This window comes from Macrotis lagotis, chromosome 1 (genome assembly GCF_037893015.1).
Source record: "Macrotis lagotis isolate mMagLag1 chromosome 1, bilby.v1.9.chrom.fasta, whole genome shotgun sequence".
In the NCBI taxonomy this organism is placed as follows: Eukaryota; Metazoa; Chordata; class Mammalia; order Peramelemorphia; family Peramelidae; genus Macrotis; species Macrotis lagotis.
Window position 1 is genome coordinate 310,990,715 of NC_133658.1, and position 23,956 is coordinate 311,014,670.

A 23,956-nucleotide genomic window follows, 5' to 3' on the forward strand; every position below is an offset into this window, starting at 1 on the left:
TTAGCATTTATTCCCTCCTTGTTCCCTCTAAAATTTCCATCTTTGCTGCTCTTTCTAAAACTTTCTAAGAGTATCAATAACATTCTATGAGCCATGAGCGATTTTGATAGACCTTTCTTTACCTCTTCATTACTCTGGATGCCAGTAAATATTCTATTTATTTGGAAATTCCTCCTACCCTTGGCTGCAATGATATTGTGTTTACTTATCTCTGGTTGCTTATTATCTCTGGACTGCTTTTATCCTTTCTCTTACTGTCACATCAAATGTGATCTGTTGTAGAATATTTCACATACCTCAAAGTACCTATAGATTCACTCTTTTTATTTTCTCTTTTTCTCCTTCCTCTACACAAGATACTTAACTCTCAGTATACCTTCATGGCAAAGTCTTTTGCTCCTTTCTCTTTATAAATATTCCTATAACTTCATTTGTCCATAATTTCAACTATCAGTCAAATCTCAATGACTTAAGAGTATACATTTCTACTACTGACCTCTCTCAGGTCCTCTTCTTCAATAAATTGCCATAGCATCTATGCTTAAGCTTAAATCTGATATTAAACCAGAAAATTCATATTCAAGAACTTTAATTTTTATATAATAAAAAGAAAATTATTTTAATATCAGAATGGAACATGTTAACTTAGTAATTGCATTCTATTTACTGATATTTGTTTCAAGAAAAAAAATCTTCCCAAAATTTGTTTCAAAATATGAAAAAACTATCACTTGCCCATTTCAGTTTTGTCTATTCTTATTAGATTATTAGTTTCAGAATCAGTTCAACAAATAGTTAACAAAGGAATTCATTGTGTTCTTATAAGTAACCATGAATTTTCTGTGTTTTGTACAGTATAATACTTCAGAATGAAAATTAAAAATCAAACTATATTTAATGCTGAATCCTAGAACTTAACTGCTTCATTCTGATAAATGGATGCCCATTTCAAGATCATTTTACCACAAGTGAATGTTCAAAATACAGAATAAAATGAGTGAGATTCATATATGCTTTCAGCTGCTTACAATTTCTGCAGTAGTCATAGACTTTGAAGTATGAATGAGCTGCAAATGCTGGGAACAAACAAAATCTTAGAGCAGACATTATTGCACATTAACATAGCAGAAGCACTGCACTGTGAACAATGAAAGCCTCATTCATAGATAATCAGTGGTTGCCCAGGCATTTGGATTACCTAGGCAACAGGAAATGTTGACTTCCTAAACAGTATATATGGTAGTAAGGAACAGCTGGGTAAATCACTAAAAATTAAATGTTTCAATCAGGAAACCTGTTAATTTTCCTAAAACCCAATGCCTTTAGACAAGAATGCTGGAAATCTCATTTATTCCTTATCTGTTAAAAAGAGGAAAGAAAAATAAATTAAATGTGTTTATTATGAATAATGATAAACATAATAAATTTCATTCAATATATTACATTTATATTATAACCTTGTGCTGATTTTCTCAGCATACTTTATACATTTCATATAATTATAGATACAGGTAGTACTACTAAAGCTATTATATGATGATAATCTGCTACTGAGATAATAGTACACTGGAAAGCACATTGGAAAATGAGTTGAGACTGCATTTTACCCCTGGTGCCCTGACATGCTAGATAATAATTCATCCTCAGTGATCTTCAGCTGCAAAATGGGGGGGGGTCAAAATATTGGTACTATTTGTTTCCCAATATTGCTAAAATGATCAAATGAGAACATAAAAGTGAATGTATTTTATATTTTAAAGATAAATATTAGTTTTTATTCTACAATGAGGTTATGGAGACAGTATTTCCACTAAAAATATTTATCACCTATTAGCTATTAGGTTTTCATTTCAAGGATGCTTCTAGGGACTGACATTTCATAAAATAGATTAGCAATTAGTTAACCTGTTATTTCAAAAGAAAAAAGAAAATTTGAACTGTATCAAAAATGAAAAAGGAAAATTTATAACAATTGATGAGGAAATAAAGAACATCAGAAACTATTATGCTCACTTATAAAATATATATAGACTATCCAGATCAACAAAGAGCAGGCTTAAAAATCCCAGTATCAGAAAAACAAATTGAATGAGTCATAAATGAACTCCCAAAGGGAAAAAAAAAAACAACTCCAGAACCAGATGGATTCACAAATAAATTCTATTGAACATTTAAAGAACAATTAATTCTAATATTATATAAACCATTTACAATAATGAGAAAAGGAAGTCTATTTCTTTCAAGGATATAAATATGGTATTGGTATCTAAACAAAGGAGAGTCAAAAAATAGAGAGAGAAAACCACAGACCAATATTTCTAATGAAAATAGACACAAAATTTTTAGATAAAATACCATCGAGTAGGATACAACAATATATTAGAAAGATAAACACTATAACCCACTTTGAGTTTATACCAGGAATGCAGGGCTGTTTCAACAAAAAGAAGACTATAAATATTAGTATCAGGAATTCCTGACTTTGAAAGAAAAATAATAATGCAATTCACATGGAAAAAAGAGGTTAAGTATCTCAAAAAAATAATGAAAAAAATAGTAGAAAGGAAGGGAGTCTATTAATAGCAGGTCTCAATTGTATAAACCAAGAAATAATGCTTAAAATGATTTGGTACTGGTTAAAAGAAAGAGAAACTGATTAGCAGAACAATGAAAGGTCAACAGAGTAGCACAGCATTTGATAAACCCAAAGATCCAGGTCAGAGAGGAAAGGTTCAATATTTGAGAAAAATCTGTTGGGAAAACTAAACATGTATGTAAAAATTATCTTCAGGTCAATACCGCACACGATAAAAGAAGAAACAGAAACAGAACCTAGATATAAACAAACTAGAACAAGGAAGAAATTACCTTTCATATTTTGGAATAGTGTTAGAGTTCATGACTAAATAAGTGATAGAGAGGATCACACAAGATAAAAATGTATATCTTGATTACATAAAATGTAAAAGTTTTGTACAAATAAATCTAATACAGTAAAAATTAGAAGGGAAACAAGTAACTAGAAAAAATGTGTAATGAGTTTGTCTGATAAAGGTTTCAGAGCCATGATATATAAGAAACTGATTCAAAATTTTAAGAGTCATTTCCCTTGTGAGAATATGAAAACGTAGTTTTCCAAGATAAAAATCCAAACCATCAACAATCATGAAAAAAATCCTCTAAATTGCTAATAGAGAAATTAAAAAACACTAAAATTCTGCCTCATATATACATATATATGTGTATATATAATATATATTATATATATTTATCTCAGATTTGCAAAGGTAAGAGAAGATAAATGTTGGATAAATGTGGTAAAGCAGGAAAACTAGTGAAACATTAGTGGAGATGTTAATTAGTTCATTCAATCTGAAAACATTTGGAACTATACCCAGAATTTATTAACTGTGTAAGTCCTTAGACCTAACTATTCCACTATTATAAAAATAACACCAAAGAAATAGGAAAAATTGAAAAATATTTATAACTGTTCTTTTATTGATAGCTCAGAATTAGTAATTAAGGGGATATCTTTCTCTTGAGGAGATAAACTGTGGCAGATGAATGTAACAGCATTCTATAGGGCCTTAAGAAATAATGAAATGGCTAAATTTCAGCAGAAAGAAGACCTCTATGAACTGAAGCAGAGCAAAGCAAAGAAAAATGAAAATTTAAACAATGATAACATTAAAGGGGGGGGAAGCAATTTCTAAAACACAGATCAAAGCAATGATGGACCATGAATCCAAGAGTTAAAATGAAACATGTTGTTTGTGGCAGGAAGTCATAATCTCATCCATTTGGATTCATGTGCAGTACACATTGCAATTCCCTTACAACCTAGAATTTCTTAGTGAGTTGCCATTCATCACTATTAGCCAATGTGGTTATGAGCCTTTCCTAGTTTGGTTAGAATGGTTCTCAAATGAAAGACATGTAGTCTATCACCAGGCTTATACTATAATCCTTTCTAATTTGATATAATATCTCTGAGTTTATATTCCGCTTAGAAAAATTTGAGAACTCAGAGTTACTTACACATAATGCTGTATTAGAGGGAGGTTTGTTTTTTTTTTAAGAACCTTTTTGAATCATCTTAAAAACTAGTTCCATAGTTCATATCTTGTCATGAAAGGGTGACTTCTAAAATGGATTGATTGGTTCCTAAAGAATAATTTATGTACCAAGAGAATCTAGTTTATCTTATCATCTTACAGTAGCCATGAGGTAGGAAAGTAGAGTACAAAACTATTATTAATCTTAGATGTTGCCTAATCAAGTGAGTGTGTTTGCCTCTAGCCTTTTTTCCTTCCAAATATTTCCTGTATATATATATATATATATATATATATATATATATATATATATATATATATATATATATATGTTAGGAAATAATTTCAGGAAAATGCATTTTAGCTCATTTTCATCTGAATAAGATTTCAAGAATTATCCCTTTCATAACTCCTATGGTGTGCCTTTCTCTCTTTAAGATGCAATTGTTATCATCTACAAATGATGTGTCAAACACATGATTTTTGCAGCCTATAAACTTCCCAAGTATGGCCCAACCAAATTAAATATTTAACAAAACAAATAAAAATACAACGAAACATAGATAATAACACATTTTAAAACTAAATCAATATTCAGCTTGCAGGAATCCTTATGTATGGATTAGTGGCCCCCCCTTTCTACTTGAGTTTGATACCATTGATCTCTTTCCATTATATACCAAAGCAGAATGCCTAACCTAAAAGAGGAACTGAAAAATCAGACCCAGATTCTATTTGTCAAGGGTCTATAAATTAAACCAAGATAAAGTAGCAATTTCTTTCCAGAGAGAGAGAGAGAGAGAGAGAGAGAGAGAGAGAGAGAGGGAAAAAGAATATAAGGTTATTATATCAAATTTTGCTCTAACATAGTGTTAAGTACAAAATATAGCATTTAAGAAATATTAATAGATTCATAGTTTACAAGAATTCAAGTATGAATCACATGGCCCTTAGCAGATATCCCTTTTATGATCTTATGCATTATTTTTCCATTATTATATGATGTATTTATCTACTAAACTCAGAATTCCATGATGACAAGGGCTGTCTAAAAATCTCTCCCAATATATAATATAGTACTCAATAGTAGATACTCAATAAATGCTTCCCAAATTGAAAGGAATACATTCTAGCAAACAGACTTATTTCAGTTTGTAAAGTATGATTCTCTATAAAGTAAATCTGACTTTCCTTTTGCCTTGCACTACAAATTGGGAGGGGCAGAAAGGGAAAATTTCCATAGAGAAAAACCATTTAAATGAATTTTAGATAGTCATTTGTAGGGAGGGTAATATTCATTCCCTAATTCTTAGAGTTTTAAATGAAAATGAGCCACAGGCTGGGTGATATATTGGTTCTTTGCATCATTTTTGTTCTTGCACTTTAAATGCCAGCAAGCTATGTTGGACTGGTAGAATACTGGCTTGAAACATTTTTGAATTTTAAAATTGACTCCCCCTTTTTCTACTACCAATGCTACAATTCATCAATGCCTCACTTCCAAGGTTTCAAGCAAATAAAAATGCAACTCTCCTTACCATAAAATGTTTAGGGCCTGGGGAAGCTAGGTGGAGCAGTGGATAGAGTATAAGCTCTGGAGTCAGGAGGACCTGAGTTCAAATCCAGCCTCAGACACTTAATAATTACCTATTTATGTAACCATAGGCAAGTCATTTAACCCCAATGTCTTGCAAAAACAAAGTTGAGGGACCAAGGCGGAGTCTAATCTAATATATAATATGTTCTGGTCTAAACATTCCTTATTCTCAAAGAAAGATAGAGGCATCATAGATTTAGAGCTAGAATGGACCTGAGAGATCATCTGGTTAAAATTCTCGACCTTCAATCTCTTGACCTTACAGATGAGAATGTTCTGAGGCCCAGAGAGGTTAACATAGGTACTAAGCCATAGAGATGGAAATTTAACCCTGGTCCTCTTACTCCAAAATCAGTGTTCTTCCCATTTTTGTATCACTTCTCTAAGAGATATAAATTAAATTGGTTTCCTACTTTACTCTATTCAGAGATGAAATTAGGTAGGGATAAATGTAAAATGTTATGGAAAAATTAACTTCAACATTATAAGACGAAGGAGCTAAATCCATGCAATTGTTACATACATACATGCACACACACCATAATTATAGAGAATTTCAGGGGTTTGGTGGACTACAAATTCGACAGTATAATATAGAAACAGTTATTTTAAAATATATTAAAAGAATCATAATACCCCAAACTAAAAAAGTGAAAAATCTTACCCTTTAGAAAAGGGCCAGATTTCTAAAGCACTTAATTCAAGTTATGGCATTTTAAGAAGGACAATGAGAAGTATTCAGATAAAAACAACAAAAGCAGTAAAAGGCCTGAAATTCATGCCATGAGGATATACATTGAAGGAACAAGGGATATATAGCCTGTAGAAGACTTAGGAGAAATTTTCCAAGATCAAAGTTATTTGAAATATTTGCTATTTGGGTCCTATAAATTAAACCAACATGAAGTAGAAATTTCGGAGAGAGAGAAAGCGAGAGAGAGAGTGAGAGAAAGAGTGAGAGAGAGAGAGGAGGAGGAGGAGGAGGAGGGAGAGAGAGAGAGAGAGAGAGAGAGAGAGAGAGAGAGAGAGAGAGAGAGGTGCACAGGAAAAAAATCTATGTTTATTTTAACACCAAATTTTACCCTAAAATAGTGTAAGTATAAAATATATAATTTAGGAAAGATTAATAAATTCATAGAGTACAAAAATTCAATATTCATCACACAACTCTTAGCAGGTTACCCATGCTAATATTTGAAAGTCTATTGTGTGGAAGAATAGATATTTTCTGTTTGGTCCTAGGAGGCAAAAGAAAGAACATTGGGTGGAAACCAAATATGAAGAGATATAGACTTGATGAAAAGAAAATCTTCTTAGAATGAGAGGTAGAGTAGACATGGAGTAGACTCAAAGACTTGATGACCACTACCTGAATATATTGAATAAGAGATTGTAGTATGGGTGTATTTTAGACTAGATATTTTAGAAATGGGCTAGATTTTAATTGGCATATTTCTGAGATCCTTCTGACTTTGGGATTCTGTCTATCAAGGACAGACCCAGGGGATTCCATAAAAGCCCTTCTTAGCTGACAACTCATTAACCACTAGTCTTTGTGATTAATTATTCAATTAGTTCAGAATCATTCTAAATACACTATTGATTTAGCATGGATCCTTCTATCTTGACCACAGGAAATGCATAAAAGACTTCATAAATACTTTGTTGAACTCTAAGTATACTATGCCTTCAAGATTCCATCTATTGGTTATTCTTTTCATTGAAAAAAAGTGACAGGGTGGGGCAGGGTGAAAATAAGGTTAGTTTGGCATAAAGCAACTTAATGAAACCATGTTAGCTTTTCTTTGTTATTGATTTCCCTTCTAAATACTCAAGCTATAACTTAAATGTCATTTCAAATTTTGTCATTTTAAAAAATTTTGAAAATCATTTGCCCTCTTCTATGGCAATTCTCTTGTTCTCCTATACTTTATCATGAGATACTTCTCATATTTTCTGAGATCAGTAGAAAGTTACTGATACATGGTAACATGTGAATTTTCAGAATCATGGAAAAAAACGTTATACAAGAACCCCAAATATTAAATATCTACCTTAAATAAAATAGTTAAGATTAAAAAAATAAGACAACAGAACAGAATGGAACAAAACCTATGATGCCTTGCACATTATCATAACTCAAAAAATATTTGGCAAATGAACAACTGAATCAAAATCTTAAAGAAGCATAATGGTGTTTTGTGTGTGTATATTTGCATGCAAATGTGTGTAAATATACATATATGCATACATATGTGTGATACATATTTCTAAATACATGGAACTATTCAGTTTAGATGCATATCTCATTTAAGTGATGGTGTTTTCTGCTTTAGTGTATTTCAACTGCTTTGAATCCCAGTCACATATTCAGGTTCATTCCCTCTCTCTCTCTCTTCAGGCAGTTTCCACAATCCATAAAGTTTTCATTTTAAATGTACTCATTACTGATACCATTTGCTACTTCAGGGTTTGGCCAAGTCAACATCAATCTTATTCATCCTGAAAATGCTTATTTTGTTGAACCAACAGTCTGAATCCACAGAAACTAAATTTTACATATTTTTTAAAAATCACATCACCTGTTACTATTAACAAAGCCTCCAACTATCATTCTAGATTTTTACTGACAAATATCTTTGAAAAAGTAACAAAGACTCATAGCCTTCTATAAGCTACACTGAGTGTGAAATGTAAAGCATTCTTATCTCTTAATGAAAGGTTTTTGTATATTTTCTGAGATGCCTGCATTATTAGATACTTTTGCTACTGTACTTGTGAACTGAGCTGTCTACTCAGAAAATCCAAAGTTGTCTTAATATTTTTTTCTCACTTAGCAAAAGCAAAACTTAACTCTAAAGAAGAGGAGGCATATTTTTTTCTTAAGAAGATACAATGATTATTATCATTTGAGAAATACAAAATTCCTCCAAATGATCTTATGGGACTCTACTGAAAGTAACCTTTCATAATATTTTATTCATAATATATTCATTATATAATATATTCATAATATCACTAATATTCATAATATTAGTGTCAAAATGATGTAATAAAAATAAGTCCTTACCTGATTAGAGAATCTCATGCTAACATTCCGCTGATCCTGAAGAGGGATGTACCTGTGGATTGGGTCAATGTCTTTGGGACTTATTAAGTCATCAGCTAGAAAGAAAGAAAAGAAATTACTACATCAATCTGAGTCTAAAATTTCAATTGCACATCATGTCCTACATGCATCTGACTTTTTTTTTGGCAAGGGAATGGGGTTAAGTGACTTGCCCAAAGTCAAACAGTTCAGTAATTAAGTGTCTGAGGCTGGATTTGAATTTAGGTCCTCCTGGCACTGTGCCACCTAACTGCCCCCACATCTGATTTTTTTTATGATCTAAAGGAAAAGCAGTTGAAATACACTAAAGCAGCTTTTAACATATATGCTGATAACAATACTCTTTCCCCGTTCAGACCAGAGGTGACTCAAGGTTTGAAAACATGAAATGACTCAGTGATGACAAAAATATTAAAGGCACAAAACTAACTAGGATTATATGTATGCATTAGTAGACACTCTGTGGGTAGGTCTTCATAGTGGAAGACAGCTGACCTCGAAGCAAGGAAGACCCGAGTCAATGTCTTCTTATGATAAGTACTGACTATACAATCCTGGTCTAGTCACTTAATATCTTAGTTAAGTCACTTAACATTTCTAAATCTATAAGCTGCAGAAAAATGTGAATCTACATTAGCAGGAGATTCATCATCAGAGAATTCTCTATAATAACAAAACTACAGATCTAATAATGCTTCCTATCCCCACAAATATAGAGCTAGAAGAAGGACCTTAGAGGTCATTTGGTCTAACCCCCCTCATTTTAATATGAGGACAATGAGGCCTAAGGAGGGAGGTGTCCAAGGTAACAAAAGGATCTTCCAAGGCAGAAGTTGAAACCATTAGTTTTTAAGATAGCAATATTTTTCTGTTCCTTCAGGAACCAATCAGCTCTCTATTCTGACAGTAGGGAGACTGGATATTTTAATCACAAATATGGAAGAAATATTGGTCAACTAAACTAACAGATCAGAAAAGAAAAAAAGACTTATCTTTCCATCTTAATAAACAGTTCAATCATAAAGACATTTGAAGTTACCTGAGTGGGAGTCATACATAATTACAGAAATGAAGTTACAGAGCATAATATTAACTTGCCAAACTGCTGAAATGAATATTTCAAAATTGCATTTTCATCATAAAATCCTTAAAAGTCCTGAAAACTCTCTTTTCTTAAGAAATTTGATTTTCTCATTTTTTTTCAAGGACATGTAACCTCAATTATAGGAAGTTGCAGGGGGCAAAAAATGTCATGAAATGAAACCTAGCAGTGATTTGCAGGTATTTACAACACTTGAACGTTTTGGGATTTTGCAATGCTGAACTTGACCCTTTCAGAAGAAGCAAGAATGAAGTGTGATACAATTTTTGGTTGCTACTAAACACAAGCACTGAGTACAAAAGAAAACCTCTAAATTCCAATAATAAAGGGGCTTACAGTTTTTTGAATATTGAATGTTAGCTCCTTAGGAGCAAGGACTGTTGGTGTTTATAGTTTACAAAGGCAGTTTAAAAATGGCATATGTACAATGGGTTCTTAAAAAGTACTAATCAATAGAGATGAAGAGAAATGAGACTGCACTGAAGACCAATTTAACTTTAAAAAAGATGATGTGGAAATTTCAAAGTACAAGCACACTTTTACGTGATTCTCTTAGAATTATACCTATGATATACTCACTCTGCTTCAACAAAGTTATGCTAAGTGGATTCATCCATCACAATGGGAACAGTGTTTTCAATTCAGAATTATAGCAAAAAAGTCTATCTATACACAATTAAAAACAACTCATGCAGAGTTGTGCATTTTCAGCTTATCTGAAATCTTTTAGCAATAGAAATTAGATTTTTCATTTATTATGCTACTTGCACCACTGGAACAATGAAAAAAGAGCCAATCAGTGTGTTCCAAATGATGCCAGGAAACATACTCTATTAATTCATTTGAATATAGAATTCAAACTATTTGCATAAATGTATGTGGGAATATACAATAATAAAAATCTGACAAATGTAACAGGTAATCAAAGAAAAATTAACAAAAGTGCTTATAAAATTATGTGAAACTGCAAATCTTTCTATAGTATACTTTATATCCTAGGTGAGGATGGTATTTTGTTAGCAAAATTAAAGGCACCCAGTCATTAGTTTTTTGAACTCTTAAGAAGTTTCTTAGATGGAACTAATATTCAGTAATCAAAAAAAAAAAAAGAAATTCTTCCACAGGAGAAAAATTAATGTAAAAAAGGAAGATAGAATAGTTGTCTTATTTTCCTCTTCCTTTAACCTATGAATGTTTCTGTAAAATTTCATAGGGGTTATTCCTCTATAAGTTGATTTTTCATGTTTTTCTATTTTTAATGTTCACAAGACTGCCCGGGCTTCACTATTTACAACTATTACTTGATCACAGAACTTTCTTTTCTTTGAAAATTTTCTTTTTCTTTGAAAAGAAAATCAGTCAATCAATAAGTCAAGCAATAAGTAAATTAGGCTCTTACTCTGTGCTAGACATTATGCTAAGTACTAGACATGCAAAGAAAGGTAGAAACGCTATTTCTGCCTCAAGAAGTTCATATTTTAGCAGGGGAGATGAGATATAAATAATTAGGAATAAACAATATATAGAGAGCAGTTGAAAATATTCGGTGTTTATTTAAATTTATTTCTATCTATAAATGTAGTTTTCCCTCAATAAAATATAAAAAGAGGACAGAGAAAAGGGGCAGTTTTTATAAACTCCTTGAGGAAAGTCCTATTTTTAATTTGTACCTCTTTCCCACAGAATAAGATGTAGAGCTAGAAAAGACTTTAGAGATGATATATTTCAACCTTTTCATTTTAGGGATGAAGAAACTGAAACTCATAGAGAAGAAATGACTAAATGACTTGCTTAAGACAACAAACTGAAATTCTGATCCAAGTCATATGACTAAAAGTTCATTGCTCTTTTTACTATACTATGCTTCTACCAATCCTTTAGCATGTTGAGAAATAACCATTTATGTATATATTTAATTAATGTGAACTGTTATAATTCTTTAATTAAATATGTATGGTTTTTTTGTTTTCTTTTTGTTTCACTAAATGATTCTGACAGAGGTTTAACTAAATTTTGTTAGTACTAAGAAAGTTATGTGTTTAGTTTGTACTTAAATCAGCTGCAGTCACTCTGCTCCCACAAAATAGATAATGAAACTGTTTAGAAATCATTACCTTTTGGTTTAGAATTTCTGAAGTAAAACTTGTTAAAAAGCAGTAGTCTAGTAATATACATCTTTCCTTCTTGCATTCAGTTTTCATTTAAATGATTAGCAATTAAAACTAAGAAATAGTCAAAACAAATTCCATTCAAAGTCAACCGACAAATATAAATCAAAAACCTGTTTCTTGGGCACTGCTGAATACATCTAAGAATATTCTGGATAATTTCTTCTAGCACTCCAAAACTGGCATTCTAGACCTAGGCAGTCTTGTGAACTTCATTCAATGGAGCTTGGTACTAAGGGACTACTGGAAAAAGCTAAATAAACTACTTACCTCTATGTGGTAAACATTCTATATGAACTAAAAATAGTAAGGATTAATAAATGTGCTGTCCAAAATTAAAAACAGAAAAATTATGAAAAACCAAATTACAGAGGAATAATCCCCAAGAAATACTATAGAAACAATCATAGGTTAAAGGAAGAAGAAAATAAGACAACTATTCTATACTGCAATAGTAGTAAATAAAGCAGATATCACCAAGTCAGTAGGTTTCTACAGGCTAAATGGGAGCTTAACCATTTAGACCATTATTTTTATTTATTTTAAAAAATTTATTTATTTTTGAATTTTTTAATTTTCCCCTTAATCTCGCTTCCCTTTCCCCTACACCCCCCCCCCCCCCGCCGGCTGTCTGATATTCTTTACATTGTTTCCATGCTATACAATGATCAAAATTGAATGTGTTAAGATAGAAATCATATCTTTAAGGAAAAATAAATTCTAAGAGATAGCAAAATTACATAATAACTTTTTTAAAAATTAAAGGTAATAGTCTTTTAGACCATTATTTTAATGAGAAATTATCTTCTAAGAGTCTGAACAAATGACTTAGAAAGAGTTGGAACAGAAATGATTAATAAAGTGGGTAGTTGTTGCTTATATTTATATTTTTAACTAAAAAAGAACTTCCATTCCCTTATTCCAAAGCAATAAGCATTCATGTAGTATCTACTGTTTGCATAGTTAATGTGCCAAAACTGGAGGAGTTTCTTTATGAAACTTGTAGTCTACTAGGGGATGTGAAACAAATAGAAATATACCATGAAATAAATTCTTACTAAGTTCCTACACAAAAGACATAAATATCTAGTACCTAGATGCAATATAGTAGCATGGATAAGAGAGTTGGTCTTGGAGTGGGGAAGACCTGGGTTCAAGTCATTCCTTCAATAAAAACAAACTGTGTGACCATGAACAACATAACTTCCTAGTATGATTCAAAGATCAGTGGACAACCTTTACCCTATACATTCCACATTTAACTGATCTGATGTCTTGAACAATATTTTCTTCAACCATGATACACCATCCCCTGACTGAACATTTCAATGACTTTCTCTTATCTACTCTGCCTCCTGGTTTCTCTGGCTTCTTTTGAGTTTCAACTGAAGTCCCACCCTTTGCAAAACTGAATTAGGTCTTTTAATCTTAGTGCCTCTCCCATGAGATTATTTTTAATTTATCCTGCATGTATCTTGTTGGTACATAATTATCTGCATGTCATCTCTGCATTAGACTGTAAGCTCCTTAAAAGAAGAGACTATTTTACACAGTGACAAACAAAAAGTAGGCACTTAATAAATACTTGTTGATTTGATCTTGGGGACAAGTGTAAAATCTACTCATAATATACAGAAGGAGCAGTAGAGATTTGCAAAAGGCAGAATCTTTCTGATTAATGCTGTTAACTAGAAAATTCAAATAATTGCAATCTGCTATTCTCCAAGCATTCTGGTTTTGAACTTTTTTTGTATATATAAAAAAGTATATCATTAGAATATATGAATATATAGCTCCAGTTCTCATTAGGAAATAAGGAAAAGTTAGAAAGATTGATGCTCCTATTAAATTTATGTAATAGATGATCAGTCCAGTGCTCAACACAATGCCATTACATAGCAGGCATTTATAATGCTTATTGATTGATTGAGGTGGTTTGATATTTTTTGTTTGTGGAAAGGCAGAATCCAGATCTGTGGTTTCAGTGATGATATGGTAGTAATAACAGTACAAAAATGCAGTCCAACAATTTAGACTGGGTAATCTGTCTACGAAATTTTAGAAAGTTGCTTGGGTTTCACTGAGAGGTTAATTAGCTAATTCCAGAAAGCCCACTGTTTTTTTGCCCTTGATGAATAAAAGGTTTCAAAATCTACACTCCTGCTTTTATAAAGTTTAATAAGAATAATTTATTCTTCAATGACTAAAGATTGTGCAGTGTTTGGGGTCAAAGTTCTGAACATAAATTCTACTGCCCCCCAAAAAAATCTCTAGCCATGTTTCCATGGAGGAAACAGTGTTGGAGAGGTACTGATCACAGAATATTTTGAGGAAGTTTGAGACTAAATACCATTACATTTTATTTTCTTAACTTTTACCTTCTCATTTTCATACCTAAAAGAAGAAAGCAAAACTCAAGGTTAATCAATGGCTTTTATTAACTGAGACTTTAGTAGAATATGTACTAGAACTCAAGGTTAATCAATGGCTTTTATTAACTGAGACTTTAGTAGAATATGTACTAGAAAAATTATCAACCTTATTTCAATGAATATGACCTTACTTAGTAATTGCCATAAAATCCAATCAAGAGAATTTGCTTTCTTCATCCCAAACTGTATTTTGTATTATAATTACTATGAATTTTAAAAGGCATTAGATCTAATGAAGAGAATATATTACTGAGAGTTAGAAGAGTTAAGTTCCAGTTTTCTTATGACAGCCCTGAACTAATTGTATGACTATAAGCAGTATTCACACTCTCCAAAGCTGGTTCTCTTTCTGAAAATTAAGGAATTCATGCAATCTAATGAATATTTACTAAATCCCTACGATGTGAAAGTCATTGGTAATTCAAATACATGAACAAAACTGTCTTTAACAGAGGACCAGCATTGTACTAAGGGAAGGTATAAATATAACATACACACATACAAATAAATAAAATTATGCACAAAGGAATTTCAGGAGGGAGGTCTAGGAAAAATCATAAAAGACCTTTTATATATCAACTCACAACTTATAAGGTTATTTTAAAAGAATTATTCTTATGGGAGGTAGAGCCAAGATGCCAGAGTGAAGGAAGGAAATCCAAGAAGCTCTCCTCCAGACCACTCCAAATACCTTTAAATAGTAACTCTAAACAAATTCTAGAGTGTCAGAACCCATAGAAAGACTAAGTGAAATATTTTTCCACTTCAAGACAACCTAGAAGATCAGAGGGAAGGGTCTGTTATACTGGGGTTAGAAAGGGACACAGCACAGCCCAGATTGTGCCTAGCTAGCCCCAGAGCAAAGTGGTTTCTGTCATCCAGGAACAGTCCATGAGACACCTGGGTCCCTGGAGGCCCTTGCACCCATGACAGTAGGAGCGGTTTCCAGACCTCTCAGTCCAAGGATTGTCAAGGATGACTTGAAAGGGCTGCAGGAAAACTCCTGCACCAGAGTGAGTATGGAACGCAGCCCAGCGCAGGCCTCCATGCAGCCCCAGGCCCCGGGGATCAGGACCAGACCTAGGGAGTCACCCAGAGCACTCAGTCCACAGATGGTAGGAGGGTCAGAGGAGACTGCAGAGGTCTTGTTGCTATCTCTGAGGTAGGATTCTGTTGCTTTGCCCATACTCAAATTTAGGTCGCAGTCCAGGCCCCATACTGCCATAGAGGAACAGGGACCCTTCTCACAGTTCCAGGGCAGAGGGGAGTGCTTGTGGTCATCCACAGACCAAAGAATAGGCCAGGAGAGTGGGCAGAACCTCTCATAAGACCTTGAAGACCTCTCATAATACCAGAAACCCTCAAAAGCTTGGGATATTGCATCCCCCCCACCCGAAACAGAGCCCTACCTTAACAAAGAGCCAAAATCAAGTCAGAATGGGGGAAATGAGAAAACAACAGAAGAAAAAAATCTGATCATAGACAACTACTTTGGTCCTATGGAGGATCAAAACACACACTCATAAGACATCAAAGTCAAAGCTTCTGTATCCAAAGCCTCCAAGAAGAATATGACATGGTTTCAGGCTACAGACAAATACAAAAAATATTTTGAAAATCAAGTAAAGGAGGTAGAGAAAAAATTAGGAAGATAAATGAAAGTGATGTAAGAAAATCATGAAAACCAAGTCACCAGTTTGCTGAAGGAGATTTAAAAACATTGAAGAAAATAACATCTTAAAAAACCAGTTTAGGTCAAATGAGAAGAGTTGTCTAAAAGCTCAATGAGGAGAAGAATGCCTGAAAAAGTAGAATTGGTCAGATGGAAAAGCCCTATGAAGAAAATAATTGCTTAAAATATAGAATGAAGCTAAGGGAAACTGATGACTTTGTGAAAAATCAAGAACAATAATACAAAACCAAAAGAATGGAAAAACTAGAAGAAAATGTGAAATATCTCATTGAAAAAACAACTGACCTGGAAAATAGATTCAAGAGAGATCATTTAAAAATTATTGAACTACCTGAAAGTCATGACCAGGAATAGACCCTAGTCTTCCATTTTTCAAGAAATAATCCGAAAAAATTGCCCTATATCCTAGAAGCAGAGGGTAAAATAGAAATTGAAGGAATCCACTGATCACCTTCTGTAAGAAAGCCCACAATGAAATATTTAGCCAAGGAATATTATTGCCAAATTCCAGAACTCCCAAGTCAGGGAGAAAATATTACAAGCAACCAGAAAGAATCAATTTACATATTGTGGAGCTAAAGTCAGGAATACACAGGATTTAGCAGCTTTAATATTAAGTGAATATGATATTTCAGAAGGCAAAAGAGCTTGGATTACAACCGAGAATCAACTACCCAAAAAAAGCAAACATTCTCTTTCATGAATACATGCAGAAAAGAGTAGAGCAGAGAACTTGTAGTAAAAGAAACTATTTAAAATAAGACTTGAAAGGAAAGTAGATGATATAACATCATAGTATTGAGGCAAGTCTGAATTCTCAAATGCCATATCAGGAAATGATGGTTATTCCATGAAATAGGAGACTTCCAAACTTTCCTGTTGAAACAACCAGAGCTAAACAGAAAGTCTGATCTTCAAGTATAGGACTCAGGTGAAACATAGAGAAGGTGGATGGGAAGGGCAAATTATGACCAATTTAATGATGTTGAATTGCTTGTATTCCTGCAAGGGAAGATGATACTGATAACTCATTTGAACCTTCTAATTTATTAAGTCAATTAGAAGATGGATATATAGACAAGGCACAGGAGGGAGCTGAATATGAAGGTTTAATATATTATAAAGATGGAGTTAATGGGAGAGAAGGGAATGTACCAAGATAAAGGGAAAGGAGACTAGAATGGGTTAAGTTATTTCACATAAAAGAGGTAAGAAAAACTTTTGCAGTGGAGGAAGATGAGGGGGAGTGAGTAAGCCTTCACTCTCATCAGAAGTGCCTCAGAGAGAAAATAATATACACACTCAATTGGGTATAAAAATCTATCTTATCCTAAAGGAAAATAGGAGAGAAAAGGGTTGGGAGAAAGGGGACAGGGGGAGGGGAGAGGAGGATGTGGGCAATAGAAGAGAGGGAAGATCACGGGAGAGGGTAGTCAGACACAACACATTTTTTGAAGGGGGCAAGAGTGAAAGGAGAGAGAGAATAGAATAAATGGGGGTGGGGAGGAATAGGATGGTGGGAAATACAACTAGCAATAGCAACTGTGGGAAAAAATATTGAAGCAATTTCTCTGATGAACTTATGATAAAGAATGCTATCCATCCCAAAGACAGAGATGATGGTATCTGAATACAAACAGAAATATACTTTTGTTCTCTCATTTTATTTTTCTTGAGGTTTCTCTTTCTTTGTGGGGGGGAGGGCAGGGAGGAATTATGCTTACTTTACAACATGACTATTATAGTAATGTGAAAAAAAGAAAAGAAAAAAGAAAAACATTTTTAAAAAGAATTATTCTTATGAATGACTTTGCTTTTCAATATATATTCATACCAAGATTTTACTAAACTATTTTCCTACTTTATTATGGACAATGCTCTAAAATTCCAATATACTATAAAAAAGGAAAAAAATTCAAATTACTGGTAGTTTCTTCTAATTATATAACTTAGAAATATACCAACCCCTAAAAAGTACACATGAAATTTAGAGCTTTATACCAGAAATGGTAACCTATATCATTTTGCCAAAAGACTGAACCAGATTCTACCTAGCTTTCCCAATAGATGCAATATTTTATGCATCAAGCTTTATGGTAGGGACTGAGGAAAATATAATATTAACTAAAACATGATCCTCAAACCTCATGGAACTTACAGCAAGAAAAGAGATTAAATATAGAAATTATAAAATGAGATCCCATGATCAGTACATTAAAGAGGTTCAATACAAAGTATCATCTGATGCCTGAAGGGAAAAATCCTTATAAATCCTGAAAATCATAGAAGATAATAAAGGAAGTAGTAGTGAAGTTGGACTTTCAGTTCTAGGTAGGAAATCATGAAATTTTCTAGGTATTAGGAAAAAAATGTGAGCAGATATAAATGCAGAAGAGAGGTATTTTAGGGACAAAAAGTAGATCAGTGAACTTGTCATATAAAAAAGTATAGTAAAAGAAGTAATATAAAATAAGAGTTGAAAGGAAAGTAGCTAAGATAACATCATAGTAGTGAGGCAAGTCTGGATTCTCAAATGCCATATCAGGAAATGAAAACTGTTGTCAATCTTACCACACTAAAGTCTTTAAGTATGGATATAGTTATGGATATTAACTTTAGGGTCTAAGGCTCAATTTAGTTAAATTTGGCAATGCTCATTAGCAGAAAATAGGCCAGAGAAATTTTTTTTTAATTTTTTTTGGTCAATGTAACACATAGTGAAAAGAGCCCTGGAAATAGAATACTTGGTTTCTTTGTCAGTTATGAGTTAGACCAAGTCATTTCCCCTCTTTGGGGCTTAGTTTCTTCAACTGAATAATGAGGGTGTTACAAGGAAACTGAATTTGGTTAATCAAGGATGGACTCAATTCAGTTCTCAAAAAATATCAACCAATTTTACCCAGAAACTGGGATGATAAAAAAATTCTTATCTTGCTAAATAACAAATTAGCTATTTAAACTGAGTATAATAGAGGAAAGTGAGAGCTAAGGTATTTAGAATACAAATCCTAAATCCTGATTTCCAATTCTCAGTACTAAACTAACAAGTAAAATTCTTCATGCTATTATTTATACCTAGGAATACTGAGTGGTCTACAAATAGATGGTTGTAAAATAGCCAACAGTGTTAAAAGCTACATTACTCACCTTTATCTTGTTGATACTATTAAATAGTGTAAAACTAAACTTTAACCAACTTCAAACACCAAATTAGTGGACTCTCTCAAGTAATAAGGATTTACTAATTCACTGAAACTGTACTAATTCACTGAAATAACAGTTGCAACCTATATTACAATTAAATTTTTCAAGTTAGTATTTTTTAGTATGTTGTTTCATGTACAAAAATTTTTCCTGGCTTTGTTGCTGCATTAAATAAAAAGAAGTTCTATTAATAACATGAAAGTCTTTTGTGTGTGACCTGATCCCTTCCTAGAAGAATAAGCATGGAGAATTTTCCCACAGGTCCTTTAATTAGCATTATTTAAATATACCAATCCCCAACAAGTATAGCAAGGAAAGGGCAGAATGCAAAGCATTAACTCAATTTGCTCTGCATTAGTGAGCTTGTGTCAGGCTAACTTAAATATTATTTTCCACACATTTCTGTAATGTAATATTCAAACTGAAAATCTAGGCTTTGAAATATATTTCCCTAATGGAATATAAAGAAGAAACTGAAAACAATTATTCTTAGAGTACAAACAAATCTAGCACTTATGCTCTAATGTTGGAGAGAACAGAGACAGACAATAGTGTTTCACAGGGAAAGCAGTTGTACAAGTTGTATGATTCAGCAACAAGGCTTCCAATTACCTTTTCTCATCATTTGTCATCTTCTACAAAGGCTTGTCACCTCCAAAAATGAGAGCCCCTTTGATAAAAACACTAAAAACCATTGTGATTTTTCAACAAGTTGTAATACAGTAAGATGAAAATCCAACAGATGGCTTTTATCTGTTCACCAAACTATCTTTCATTCACAAATGCCCCAAGAATTCTGATCAGCTTCTTGGATTCTTAAGATATTCCACACAATGAATTTTCATAGAATTACAATTTCATAGAATTTTCATAGAACTCCAAGTGATAGAGCCTTTTAGCTACCAAGGGGACTGCTATGATGAAATATATCAAACTAGTTAGTTATCCATCATTCAATTCCTTTTGATGTGATTAACTAAAGGCACAAATGAGAAAAATGTCAAATCATAAATTCATGACTTCCAAGAAAATATTAAACTCTTAAAAGATACTATCTATCACTAAAGGCCTTTCAAAGAAGATGAATTTGAGCTGCAAAAGCTAAAAGAGCAAAATAACATATAAGATGTCATGAAGAGATTGGATATGTAAGTTGAATAAAAGGGAGGAGTCAAGTGAGGAGGCTGAAGTTGCCAACCTGGAAGACTGAGAGGATACTGATATCCTCAACAACAACAAATTGGAAGTTAAGAAAGACAAAGAATTAGGGGGAAAGATAATGAGTTCTGTTTTGAACATATTTAATTTGAGATGCCAAAGACATGGCCCATTTGAAATGTCAAATGTGCAACTGGAGCTTAGGAGCCCTGGGTTGCAGAGATAGATCTAGGAATCATTTGCATAGAAACAACTGACCCCTTGAGAGCCACTGAGATAACTAGTAGGATAATATAGAGAAAAAAACTCAAGAAACACAGTGCTTTAGGTAGCAGGGGATGGGGGGAACACATATAGTTGAAGAGTGTTACCTGGCTGAAAATCCACAAGAGGCTGAGAAAGAATAGTCAGGGAAAAAACCAAGAGAGATTTAGTGTCAGGAAAACTCAAAGAGGAAAGAGCATGTAGCAGGAGGAGTATATAAACAGTAAACAAGAAAAATATTGATAAGGAATATGTCTGATGCAAATTTTGGACAATAAAGAGAAAAAAATATTGATCTTTCTTTCCTCTTCTACTTACCTAGAAGTTTTGCAATGACATAAAGGGCTTGTCCCCAAAGAAAAAATTTTCCATCACGCCCACAGTTGCTAGGAAATCTCTTCTGACTACCAGGATTTTTCTTCTCAGATTCCACAAAGTCAGCTGGCACATAATAATACTTTGGTACAACAGGATACCCTTCAGAGTTTAAAAATAAACAGTCACATAAAAAAAGTTTCCTTCTATGCCATTCAATCTTTGTAAAGTGAAAATGGTTTTAGAAGGGGAGAGTTAAAAGGGAGTACATGTGATAGCCAAAATTCAATAAGATGAATGACTGTCTACAATCTGGTTTCAGTCTAAAAAATGCATTACAAAATACAGACAAAATAGTATCAGAGTACTAAAATAACACATATGCTGCATATACAGCTCCTTACCAAGCAAGATGAGGATAATATCTTTTAATATTTTTTTCTTTTAACAACAATACACAGAATAACAAACATGAATAGAAGGAAGGAAAACACTATTTTAAATAGGATTAGTCCAGGGAATCTTCATAAGTGAGATCCTCTCCCATCTTAAATGAAGAATTATAACTGAAACATTTCTCAGAGAAGAAATTCTCATTTAAACTTAAAGTCTTTTACCCACCATTTAGTATCACAGAGGAGGGAAAAAAACCCAACAAAAGGCCGTATAGACAAGGATTCAATAAGTCTTTTCTAAAGTAATTTTACTTGAAAGTACAAAAATCATGGTGAGGAGGATCTCCAGCTATTACATGAAAAAAATTACCATAATTGTAGGAAATTATAAAGATGTGAAAAGTATGTCAAGAATTTAATTGTTCTAAGATTGCATTCACTTCAAGATCTTCCTAAAATCCCATGCCTCTATTTTTTTATTAAAACCTATGTCATCAACAAGGACATCTCAGATCTTTTACAAACATATATGAGGAAAGTTAATGATGATCTATGGAGGGCCCAATACATAATAAACAAAATCAATGGACTTTCTCTGAATTTTTAAACCATTGAATTTCAAAAAACCACTAATATTATTAATTTATATAATACAATAAGTGAAATCATGTTGAATAAATAATAATTTTGAATATGAGGACTGAGCATATCACTGTGTTAAAATCATATTAATACCTTTTAAAACATTTCAGATATCTTATTGTAGTGTAAGGGGGGTAAAGGGAGGCATACAAGAAAACCAACCCCATTACTTTCTAAAAAGACTTTGTTTTTGAACAAAAAAAATGAAACCACATTGTGCAATCATCCAATAGGAAGTTTCTGGTAACAGAAAAAATAAGACCAAAAATCAAAGAGTAAAAAGACTGGCCATTGTAAAATATGTTCAGAATATTATTTTCTCAAAATTCTCCAGAATGAGCTTTAAATGTGTGGAAGAAAGAAAGGATTGTGAGAGTAAACATATACTTTGTTCAAGGAGATTCCTCTGAATAGGCCTACACAAAGTTGGATGTGTTAAGTTTTAGCCAAATATACATTTAAGTGACAAATTATTTGGTGAAGATACCAGTGAATATACAATAAGCCAGCAAATCATAAAGATTCCCAGACTTTCAGGATTATGGCGTGATAATTCCAAAGCTAAAATTAGTCTTTACTGCTAAGATTTGACTTCGTTCTTCTCATAAGGAATTCAAGAGACCGTAGTTGGTTTTTTTCCATTTTAAGTTGCTACAACAGTCATATTTAAGGCAGCATATTCTTTCTCATATTATCAATATACTTTAAAATCAATTTGATGAAAATTGGATAAAGAGGAGATCTCAAGCAGGAAATAAAGTTGTACCTTCTGTTGACTGATGAAGGACTGGAGTCAGAAGATCCTGGTATTCCTTTACTTGTTCAGGATTTCCTCTAAAAACTCCTAAAGGACAGAATCACATAACTTCTACATTTAAATAAATAAATATCAGACCAATTTAATACAATTAGTGACACAGTTATATTATTACCAAAATGTATAATGTTCTGCAAAGTAAAATTACAGGTTTGAAACTGAAACTATAAATATTAAAAGTTTTTTAAAAAGGAAATTTATTTTAGGAAGCCACCTGAAGATTTAAAAAGTGATTTTTTTTAAGATTTAAAAGTGAATTTTTTTAAATTTAAGATTTAAAAAGTGAATTTTAATGCATGGAAACTTCACTGCATTTATATCATGTATGTTAATATTATACACAATTCAAATAATACATAGAATGGAATACGTGGTATGGAAACTCCCTCCACTAATCAGATCACAACCTCTTTCTGCCTTTCTAGATAGTTGTCATGAGTGCTAAAACTGGAAAAAAGAAAAGCATTTTTAATAATCAAGTTAGTAATCAGCCTATCTAAACTTAGCTGGGGTAATCTACAGAAGATATATATCTAATCTATCAACGAAAGGATAATCAAGGCTTTTTCATATTGGTAGAACCTGACAGAATTTTTGATTTACTGGCTTAGTCATCTAAAAGGCAAGCTAATCCTCTATGTCATGATATGGGACTGGGGAAGAAAGACAATATGGTACATTATAAAGTACTGGCTCTAGAGTCAGAGGAGCTAGGTTCATATTCCAGCACAGACTTCCTGCCTATGTATAAAGATTTGTGTCTTTTTTTTTAATTACTTAGGTGTATTTATTGTGTTGTTAAATTTTAAAGTGTTAAAAGAGTTTATTCTCATAGTGCTTGTTAGGGAATTGTAAATGCATATTATATGAGTATACAGATACTGTTTTCTCTGTATTGTGCAATGTATCTTTTAGACTGAATGCAGATCACTGACTTTGATCAAATGGCTTAATCTCTTCAGTTTCAGTTTTTCATTCATAAAATATTGGGGTGTATTAAAT

At 32.5% G+C, this 23,956-nt stretch overlaps 1 protein-coding gene across 3 annotated transcripts in view; it reads right to left on the reverse strand.

Annotated features, from left to right (window-relative positions):
- The window catches only part of PHKB (phosphorylase kinase regulatory subunit beta), a 256,778-nt gene that overhangs the window by 79,607 nt on the left and 153,215 nt on the right, over positions 1 to 23,956 (reverse strand). For all 3 annotated transcript variants that reach the window (XM_074211412.1, XM_074211413.1, XM_074211414.1), the window contains 3 exons: positions 22,904 to 22,981; positions 21,104 to 21,262; positions 8,726 to 8,820 (listed from right to left, as the gene is read on the reverse strand). In XM_074211412.1, coding sequence (XP_074067513.1) covers positions 8,726 to 8,820; positions 21,104 to 21,262; positions 22,904 to 22,981 — 332 coding nt within the window. The remainder of the gene's footprint in view (positions 1 to 8,725; positions 8,821 to 21,103; positions 21,263 to 22,903; positions 22,982 to 23,956) is intronic.